This window comes from Erythrolamprus reginae, chromosome 2 (genome assembly GCF_031021105.1).
Source record: "Erythrolamprus reginae isolate rEryReg1 chromosome 2, rEryReg1.hap1, whole genome shotgun sequence".
Classification (NCBI taxonomy): Eukaryota; Metazoa; Chordata; class Lepidosauria; order Squamata; family Dipsadidae; genus Erythrolamprus; species Erythrolamprus reginae.
The window spans coordinates 31,664,891-31,676,356 of record NC_091951.1 but is presented as its reverse complement, the minus strand read 5'-3'; the positions used below and the strand labels follow the sequence as shown (position 1 = coordinate 31,676,356).

General features: G+C 37.1%; 1 protein-coding gene across 1 annotated transcript; it reads right to left on the bottom strand.

The window, feature by feature from the left end:
• Positions 1–50: 50 nt before the first annotated feature.
• LOC139159304 (vomeronasal type-2 receptor 26-like) lies at positions 51–11,137 on the bottom strand. Its single transcript, XM_070736627.1, has 4 exons — positions 10,859–11,137; positions 4,756–4,989; positions 2,654–2,780; positions 51–961 (listed from the first exon to the last, which is right to left on the bottom strand). The coding sequence occupies exons 1-4, from the start codon at positions 11,135–11,137 to the stop codon at positions 51–53; spliced, it is 1,551 nt and encodes a 516-aa protein (XP_070592728.1).
• Between the last annotated feature and the right edge of the window lie 329 nt (positions 11,138–11,466).

Here is an 11,466-nt window from a genome sequence, read left to right as displayed (position 1 = left end):
GAGAACAGAGATAAGCATATGGATCCCCTGATATTTGCTAATGTTTAAAGTCAAAATTCTGTTTTGCTTTTCAGAATAAGCTGCTCCTTTGTATTCAAATCAGGTCGAAAAAGAATAATGTAGCACTTGGGGAAAAAGATGCAACCCAGCAGCCCAGCACTGGAGGTCAAGATAGAGAAGACCTGCACAGCCACCATGTATTTGCCTTTGGTGCTGAGGTGGGTAGGCACAAAGGAAATCCAAACGCTGCAGAAGACCAGCATGCTGAAAGTAATAAGCTTAGCTTCATTGAAGGCCCCAGGCAACCTCCGGGCCAGGAAAGCTACCACCAAGCAAACAGCTGCCAGGAAGCCCATGTAGCAGAGTACGGTGTAAAACATAGCAACCGATCCTTCATTGCACTGCAGAACAATCTCTCCAGCCTGAGAATGCATATCCATGTCTGGGAATGGGGAAGACATGCACAACCACATAGCACAGATTGTAACTTGGACAACAGAGCAAGAAAGAACAATAGAGTTGCCCAAAGACTTCCCCAGCCATCTTCTCACAGTATTTCCTGGCTTGGTGGCTAGGAAGGCCAGCACCACTGTAATGGTTTTGGCCAAGAGAGAAGAGACAGCCACTGAGAAAATGATGCCAAAAGCTGTTTGTCTCAAAAGGCAGGTGATTTTCCTTGGCTGGCCAATGAAGAGGAAGGAAGACAAGAAGGAAAGCAGGAGGGTAATGAGGAGCAGGTAGGACAGGTTCCGATTGTTGGCTTTGACTACTGGAGTTTCCATGTGCTTAACAAAGATGCTTAAAACAAAGACTGTGTTCAAAGAGAAAAGTAAAGCAAAGGAAGTAAGGATGATTCCCAAATCTTCCATGTAAGAGAGGAAAGTTATCACCTTAGGAACACACTTATCTTGGTCCTTGTTAGGTTGCAGGTCCTCAGGGCATTTCAAACAATGTTCAGCATCTGCAAAGAACAAATGCACAATTTTCAGTAGTGTGGGAATTGCTGAAGTTTAAAGAAATGTATGCTTTGCTGAATTGTTCCAAAAATGTGGAATCAGTCTGTTTTTGAGGAGCTTTGGTTACATTGAATGTGGGGAATTGCTAGGAGAATGAATTTGAGAAATTTGAAAAGGATTTTTATTTCAGATATGAAGGATTGGATTGATGATTGTGTTATTTAGGAAGAAAAGGCACTTTCCCCCACCAGGCAAAAAGTGACAAAATCTATTTATCATTAGCTCTGGTTTCACAGTAGAAGCATAGAAATATAGAAGATTGACAGCAGAAAAAGACCTCATGGTCCATCTAGTCTGACCTTATACTATTTCCTGTATTTTATCTTAGGATGGATATATGTTTATCCCAGGCATGTTTAAATTCAATTACTGTGGATTTACTTACCATGTCTGCTGGAAGTTTGTTCCAAGCATCTACTACTCTTTCAATAAAATAATATTTTCTCATGTTGCTTTTGATCTTTCCCCCAACTAACCTCAGATTGTGCCCCCTTGTTCTTGTGTTCACTTTCCTATTAAAAACACCTCTCTCCTGAACCTCATTTAACCCTTTAACATATTTAAATGTTTTGATCATGTCCCCCCTTTTCTTTCTGCCCTCCAGACCATACAGGTTGAGTTCATTAAGTCTGAACTCAAACTGAACTCATTAAATTCATTAAGTCACAGTAGTTTATATCAGGTGAGATTTCTTTTCTTTGATTTGAAATTTTCACCTGCTGTTTAATACATGAAGTAGATATACACAATATACCTAGACTTTCTGTTTTCCTTTTTATTATTTATTATTAAAAAGTATGCTTCTCTGGGCTGCTAGTTTGAACTCCGAGCTTGGCAATTTAGTTGCAAATGTTTCATCACCATTCGAGGAGCCATTGTCAGTGCATTTGGAATTGTACTGTCTGAGGTTTGCTGACCTCAGCAACAACTGGCTGCTTTGCTGAGCTCTGACTTTGAACTGTTTGATTGACTGGCTATTATTGCTGAGGTTTGGTATGTGGCTTTAAGTACTTTCTAGGTGATGCAAATTAGTGTTAATGTTGTTTATTCAGATACTTCGGAGTCATGATCTTATGAGCTGATTATAATCTTTGTTCTACGAGTCTACGGAGAGGGATGGCATACAAATCTAATAAATTGAATTGAATTGAATTGAATTTAAAATTTTTGTTACATGTGTTTTTTGTTTTTTTATGGTACTTCAGTTGAGGGGAGATATTTTGTATTTGGGCAAATTTTTTAAAAATACTATAAAACAAATTTTCATCCCTCTACCAACACTCTGTCGGTGGAACAGACCATTCCTTTATTTTGTAATTTTATTATTTATTTATTTACTTATTTTGTCCAATACATAATACACATTGAAGAGAAAGATATGTAATAATATAAGTAAAGAAAAGAATAGAAGAAAAGATATAAAAGTATAGGTGAACATATTTGAAAGGAAGAAAAGATAAATGAGATAAGGAGAGACAATTGGACAGGGGATGGAAGGCACACTGGTGCACTTGTGCATGCCCCTTAATTGTGAAAATAAATTGTGGGATAATCTTAGAACCATTAAACTGGTAGAAATCATTGTGTTATTAAAAAGTAAGAAGACATGGAGAGCTTTTATTCCTGGAGCCACCCACCTTCCTGAGTGGAGATGGTTCCTTCTGCACAAGGAACACAACTGTAACAGCAAACTGGCTTCATGGGTTCCAGCAACCTGACAAACCCAGGCAGGCAACTGTCTACACAACGAGACCTTGGCAGGGGCTGAAGATGAAAAAAAGGAGCATTTAATAAACTAGGTTGAGCTAATATCTCTAGGAAAGGAGACCTAAATAGGGAAAGCCCCAAACCAATTGCTGGATTTAAGCACGCAGAACTGAAAGAGTCACAAAAGAAGATGTCAAGAAAAAAAGGAAAAAAAAGGGAAAAAAGGGAAAATTGTTTCACCCATGTGACTTCCTTGTGGTCATTTGGAAGAAGGTACATTGAAGCAGCCACATAACTTTAAAAAAAATACATTTTATTTAAATTTATAACATTTAAAATAACAATTATACTATTACAACTTTCCATTATCAGATTTTTTTCTTAATTCCACCTTATCTATTCTAAGGCTTATTGTTTTATACATATACCTTCTTATTACATATTTATTCATTTATATAATGTAGACACTTATGCATCTATTACACTCCAAATATATTTTTTTCATTTTGTAATATTTTCATACATTCATTATGCATTAATTTTACATTTCTTTTCAAGCCAGCTATACCACCTATTCCACATTTTGTAATACTTTGTTTCCCCTCTATTCATTAATTCCCTTGTTAATGTATCCATTTCTGTGCATTCTTTTTTATAATCACTGCATTTGAGGGGATGTTTTCTTGCTTCCAATTTAGGGCAAATTTATTTATTTATTTGGATGTAAGTTTGGCTGAGATAATTATATGCAGCATGATATATTGAATTTCTTTACTTATATTTTCTTTTATTACACTCAATAGGAATAATTCTGACTTCATATCAATTTTTTGTTCTGTAATTTCCTCCATTTTTTGACCCCCCACCCCAATATTTCCTGGCTTTGAGGCATGTCCACCACATGTGGTAGAAAGTCCCTTGTTGGTTACATTTCCAGCAGTTTGATGGAAACAGCCACATATCTTTGTAGATGCCCAGTCATCCAGGTCATGTTTTTCCCAAAGGTGCTTTTTCAAGAGCCAACTGGACTTTCTGGTTAAGTTTAAAAAACCTTCAAAAGTTCAGTTGGCTCTTGAAAAAGCACCTTTGGGACAAGCAGCCACAGAGTGTCACAGATGACCTTTTGTCTTTCAGCTAGATTCTTGTCTCATGTTATTCCCATCCTTTCCTTGCTTGCTGGGGAATTTTGACGGTTGAAGTTAACAAGTCTTAAATTTGCCAAGTTTGGAGTAGACCAAACTACATCTTATTATTTTTTCACTTTTTATGGATGCTATTTTTTTCTTTGCATATGTTGGTTCATAAGCTCACCAATGTGCCTACTGTCCCTGTCCTACTGTCCCCATTTATTCATTTCCTGTATTCATAGTCATGTTTATAGAGTAGAGTAGAGTAGAATACAGTACAATAGAATAGAATAGAATAGAATTGGAAGCTACCTTGGCGGCCTTTTAGTCCAACCTACCTGCTTAGGCAAGAAAACCTACACTACTTCAGACAAATGGTTATCCAACATCTTCTTAAAAACGTCCAGTGTTGGAGCATTCACAACTTCTGGAGGCAAGCTGTTCTACTGATTGTTGTAACTGTCAGAAAAATTGCATTGGCATCCTTCAGTCTTGAAAGACCGTGGTATTATGTTCTGGATTCCCCAGAGGAAAATATACTTACATTTAAGTATATAAATATAATTATACCTATATTATCTTGCACATGTTTGACAAATAAATAATAAATAAGAATAATAAAAACCACTTTATTTGCCACAAGCCACACTACCCAACAGGAAATTGGGCATTTATTTTATTATTATTCTATGAGCAGAGTACCTTTCTGGAATATATACCTTCATTCATTGAATCATTCTTTTCTTTTTAACCTAAAAATATCGAATGAGGGAAAAGCAGGGCATATTTTTGTGCGCTCACCTAGCTAATGTCCTTCTGACATTCTTGAGAGGCTCCATTCGAAAATAGCTTCCAATTTTAATAAGACATGAAATGTGAAACTGAAAAAAAAATATCCTCCCCACCTTATTGACCTGCATGGCCCATCTGATTGCATCCTGGTCCATTGTGAGCTTGAATTTGGCTTCTGACCATCCCTCTTTTTCCAGACTCCCAATGATCATTTTTGTAATGGTCCGATTGGGAAACTTCACCCAGTACATGATGTCAAAGTCAGCAGCCAACTCTCCCTTTTCATCCAAATATACTCCCTCCATGGAATTATTGTAGTACTGGGAGATGTGCAGGAAAGGGTGAAGCTACAACAGCAAAGTGAAATGAATAAATTGAAGAAAATAGGAAAACTGAGATGTAAATTCTCTCTATTCCATAGCTGAGTGTCCTCTAATTCAGGACTTCATTGAGGGGCCAAGGGCCAATATCTGCAGCTGAACTGAACAGCTTTCCATCCATTCTTGATTTGAAATAAAACAATGCTGGCTTGGTGTTTTTCTATCTTCACGTCCAGTGACTTGACTTCCCTTCAAGGTCATGGCAGTGGTGAAATCCAATTTTATTACTACCAGTTCTGTGGGTGTGGCTTGGCAGGAGTGGCTACTGGGCATGGCTGGGGAAGGATTCTGCCAAATCTCCATTCCCTCCCCACTCTGGAGCCAGCTAGAGGTAATATTTTCCGATTCTCTGAAGTACTCAAAATTTCCACTATTGGATCTTCAGAACCTGTCAGAATCTGTAGGATTTTACTCCTAGGTCATGGGTGACCCTAGATAATAGATTTGAGACACCTGTAACCTTGGAAAGTTTAGGGATGGAGAAGACAAGTCAACTTTAGCACTAATGCACCTAAACATGACTAAAAGCTGTCTCGCTCATGGACTGATTTTATTTGTTTGTTTGTTTGTTTATTTATTTATTTATTTATTTGATTTGTATGCCGCCCCTCTCCGCAGACTTGGGGTGGCTAACAACAGCAATAAAACAGCATATAATAATAATAATAATCCAATGCTAAAACAGTTAAAAACCCTTATTATAAAACCAAACATACGTACAGACATACCATGCATAAAATTGTAAAAGGCCTAAGAGTATCTCAATTCCCCCATGCCTGGCAGCAGAGGTGGGTTTTAAGCATTTTACGAAAGGCAAGGAGGGTGAGGGCAATTCTAATCTCTGGGGGGTGGGTTCCAGAGGGCCGGGGGCCGCCACAGAGAAGGCTCTTCCCCTGGTTCGCACCAAATGACATTGTTTAGTTGACGGGACCCGGAGAAGACCCACTCTGTGGGACCTAACTGGTCACTGGGATTCGTCCAGTAGAAGGCAGTCCCTGATGACTAGATGAAGAGAACATTATGGGAATAAGCAAAAAAATGATGTGGTAGGGCATATTTCTGCTATAGCATAGCTGCAAATTAGGAACAAGTGGGGAAAGGTGTTGGACCAGAAGCTGGAAAGGCCAGCTACTTATTACCTCATCAGCCATGGAAACTCCTTGCATGACTAGGCCCGTCCCTCCCTCTCAACACAAAAGCCCAAGTGAGGCAGTGATGTAGCTTTAATATTACATGTGGAAAGTTCATTATAATTCAAGGGAGTTGAAAGAATATTGAAAGAAACAGCTATAACATTATCAGCTGCTCTCCAAATTTCCAAATCATCTAACCAGATATATGCTAACAATATGCTTGTTAGTAAATGGGGTTCTTTTAAAAACTTTTTTAAATATTTTAAATTTATTTGGATTTGTTACGATTGTTATATTTTGCTGTGTGCCGCCCCGAGTCCGCGGAGAGGGGCGGCATACAAATCTAAATAATAAATAAATAAATAAATAAATAACAAAACTGTTATTTGAAGGCCGCTCATAAATGACCCAGGCAAATTGAGGAGCAGTGGCGTCAGCGCCTCTTCAGCAGTGTTGCCGCTGGGGCCTCCACAACGTCCCTCGTGCCCATCGCAGCCCCCCAGTGTGGAAGCTCAGCTGCTTGCTGCTGATCCCTTCAAGCCACATGATCGCACGGCAAGCAGCTCCAACACAATCTCCAGCCAGCGTTCAAGCCGTGAGACTGCAAGACTGCAAGATTTCAGTGATTTTTGCTGATTTTTTGCTTCAGCGCATATATGGAAGAAAAAACCCAGTAAAAATTGCTGAAATCTCATGGTCACGTGCATCTGCACATGATATTTCGCTGTTCTATGCAAATCTTGCATAGAACAGCATCTCCTCCCATCCCAGGAGCAAACTGCACCTGTTTACGATGTCACAAGAAGAGCCCTTCATTCTTCCACTCGAAACAGAATACCCTACGAAACTAGACTTACATTCCTGGGTCTTGAAAGCTTAGAACTACGACACCTTAAACATGATCTAAGTATTGCCCACAAGATTGTATGCTGCAATGTCCTGCCTCTCAAAGACTACTTCAGCTTCAACCACAACAACACAAGAGCACACAACAGATTCAAGCTTAATATTAACTGTTCCAAAGTTGACTGTAAAAAATATGACTTTAGTAATCGGGTTGTTGAAGCGTGGAACTCATTACCGGACTCCGTAGTATCATCCCCTAACTCCCATCATTTTACCCTTAGACTATCCATGGTTGACCTCTCCAGATTCCTAAGAGGTCAGTAAGGGGCGTACATAAGTGCACTAGAGTGCCTTCCGTCCCCTGTCCTATAGTCTCTCCTATATCTCGTATTTCTTCTCTACTATATCCTCTATAACCTTCATAGAAACATAGAAACATAGAAGACTGACGGCAGAAAAAGAGCTCATGGTCCATCTAGTCTGCCCTTATACTATTTCCTGTATTTTATCTTACAATGGATATATGTTAATCCCAGGCATGTTTAAATTCAGTTACTGTGGATTTACCAACCACGTCTGCTGGAAGTTTGTTCCAAGGATCTACTACTCTTTCAGTAAAATAATATTTTCTCACATTGCTTTTGATCTTTCCCCCAACTAACTTCAGATTGTGTCCCCTTGTTCTTGTGTTCACTTTCCTATTAAAAACACTTCCCTCCTGAACCTTATTTAACCCTTTAACATATTTAAATGTTTCGATCATGTCCCCCCTTTTCCTTCTGTCCTCCAGACTATACAGATCGAGTTCATTAACTCTTTCCTGATACGTTTTATGCTTAAGACCTTCCACCATTCTTGTAGCCCGTCTTTGGACCCGTTCAATGTTGTCAAAATCTTTTTGTAGGTGAGGTCTCCAGAACTGAACACAGTATTCCAAATGTGGTCTCACCAGCACTCTACATAAGGGTATTATAAGGGTATTCATTGTGTATTATTGTGTATTGGACGAAGTAAATAAGTAAATAAAATTTCTGAGGTAGCATACAGAGTGAAAAATACAAATGGTATTTATTAAAGGATATGATTACAACTTCTCATTCCATTCAATGTTCTGTGAGAGACTAAAGAAATTCTTATACAAATTTAATTGCAAATATTAATGCTGCTCCAGTTGAAGGTGACTCAGAACACTCTACAATTCCCCAAATTCATTAAAAAAAAACCACACATAGATAAAAAAATAAATGTAGGAATTTGTTTACGTGAAATCTTCATGAAAGGCCAAACATTCCAGAATGGGAAGGTGGATTCTCCCTTTCAGCAGAAATCTTTGTGATGGAAAAGGAAAGTACCTGTCAAGGCTGAAGTCGTTGAACTCCATATCTCTTCTCATTCTTTCTGGTGCTTTGCTGGGATTGGCGAGAATAGGCTGCATGTAAAGCATGTGCGACAGTCCGAACGGTGTGGTAAATGTGATAGCCATCCAGGGTCAGAATTTTTTCCCTCATCTCTTTTGACATGTCCCATTTTTTTGCTTTTTCTCTGCACTTTGGCCAGCCTTTTACAGATCGAGCATGTTTTGAATGCGAACACAAAAATAAAATATCTACAATTTTCTTAATAACAGAGCTAAATTGGAAAAAATAATCAGAATTAAGTTTCTTGTTTATGCGGCTATATAAAGAAAAAATACGATAGCCATTGTTAGGAGAAATATTAGTTTGGAACAACCCAAAGGTGAGGTCGCAGAAAATTGATGTGATCCAGAGCTTCCCCAAAATAGATCTCTCTCTGGCGGTCAGTATTCCTTCAACAGCCATAAGTCCAAATGCAAAAGTTGAAACCTCAGCATAATAAAGAAAGATATTGACTTGGTCCCATTTGTTGAAAAGACCAACGTTCTGATTTTTATTCATAATATTCATTGCAATTGTTTCTTTGAAAACAACACAAATACCATTCTTGTCAAGTATGGGTGTAAGAAGATTCATAAATTTCTCTCCATTCTCACTGTATGTTCCAATAAGCCCCACTAATGTCCATTTGAAATACTGGAGGATTTTGATGATCCCTAGATACTCATTTGATTCTGTGGGAAAAGTTGAATAAAAAAAAAGGGAATTGTTTTCTGTCTCTCAAAACCTGGGAAGGAAAAGTATAACTGACCTGAAAAGAAGGGAAAATGTTAACATTTTCTCTCAGACCAAAATGTGTGTGTGTGTGTGTGTGTGTGTGTTTGTGTATGTATGTATGCATGCATTTCTATCTCTCTATATATATCAAAAGATATAAAAATACAACCATTATATTTCTAATAACATCTGAAAAAATATATAGGATAATGAGTGATATTTGTAGAAACCAAAAGTACATTAATAAAATATAGCTCAGTCATTTAACATATTATGAAATCTAGCCAGATTAACCATCTATCATTCAATTTCTTCAGTTTTAGAATAATATGTTTTATAGTACAATGCTATTTATGGAATAAATCTCTATTCTTAATATTACAATATTAAAGGATGCTATACTATGAAATGTAAATAACAGAGAGGAAAATTAAAAAGAGGATATCAATATTAATCACAATTTCAAATGTCAGCATTGCAGGCACTAGAATCATTTGTATTTTTGTTGACATCAAATATAATGAATATGTATAATAAAAGAAAACATTGAAGGAAGAATTACATCAAAGTACAGCATTTGTTTTACAATAATACTTTTAGTCTTAAGATAAATTACTTACTATTAAATTCTTGCTCTAATGCATTATTTTGAATATTCTGTATACGCAATTTTTTTGTGTGTGAGAGAGATATATGAATATATATGAATAGGAAAGTGAACACAAGAACAAGGGGATACAATCTGAAGTTAGTTGGGGGAAAGATCAAAGGCAACATGAGAAAATATTATTTTACTGAAAGAGTAGTAGATCCCTGGAACAAACTTCCAGCAGATGTGGTTGGTAAATCCACATGCCTGGGATAAACATATATCCATTGTAGTATACGCAAATTTTTGTGTGTGAGAGAGATATATGAATATATATGAATAGGAAAGTGAATACAAGAACAAGGGGATACAATCTGAAGTTAGTTGGGGGGAAAATCAAAGGCAACATGAGAAAATATTATTTTACTGAAAGAGTAGTAGATCCTTGGAACAAACTTCCAGCAGACGTGGTTGGTAAATTAAACATGCCTGGGATAAACATATATCCATTGTAAGATAAAATATAGGAAATAGTATAAGGGCAGACTAGATGGACCATGAGGTCTTTTTCTGCCATCAGTCTTCTATGTTTCTATGAATATGAAAATGAATATAGATGTATATATTTTTGAAGCAACACAAAACCAACACAAAAATTAGATATTTTGAAATACTATATTAATAAACATAATTATTGTAGATATACTGTAGATATTTTGTTTTGAATATATCGAACCACTCTTACTTAAATTTGTTCAATCTTCTATTTTTTTAAATTATATAATTTTAAAATATGTTTATACTGTTGGATTTGCAATTGCTGCATATTCTCTAAGTTTGAGCTCTCAACCAGGCTTGGTTGGAATTGTATACATATATATTATTAGTTATTCTTGCTGCTTTGTTTCTGGACATTTTAAAGGATATACTGTTCTAAAGATCAGGCAGGATATCGCTCATCTGTTCTTAATGTTTGTTTTCCCCAAATAGCCCATAGGACCCTCAAATCTACACGATGACCTTGGAGCAAGAATCTCATCAAATTCATAACTAATTCAGATTCTAGCATCTTCTCCTCCAACTTATGGGGCCCATTGGTTCCAACTAGCCAAGCAATCATACTTGCACAGATCTACCTGTGGGATCTTGTAGAGATTCAGCAAATTTGAGATATAAATGGACATGTCTACATCAGCTCCTTCAAGGACCACCAGCGTGTTTTTCTGCATTCCGCAGCTATAATTTGGAACATTTGCCTCTCCTTTTGAAAGAATTTCTAGCAAAACCTCTGAAGTCACTTTTGAGGTGGAATAGCTGTCAAGAATATTGTAGCCCAGAGTGACGTTGGATAAGATTTGGGGATTCTGGTTAATTTCTTGAAGGGCGAAAATGAAGGACAGAGCTTTCCAGTACATTGTGGATTTTATTCTGCAAATATACAACAGGTGCATCACATTTTCATCTTGCAGTCAGTCCCAATGACATTTTAAAAAGTTCTCCTTGGACTGCATTGCTAATAATAAATACTTATCTAGGTCTAATTTCCCTAATTACTGGTTGGATTGATTTAGAACCAAAATGAGATGAGTTAACAGACACCAGAATATCATTTTCTTTCCCTGCAAATATATCCAACATTTTCTAGACTTTTATCTATAGCGGGATACCTTCTCCAAAGGGCAAGAGCCATGTAGACCTATTGTACATGGGAACAAACAATATTTTAAGGAACCTGGTCCTAAGC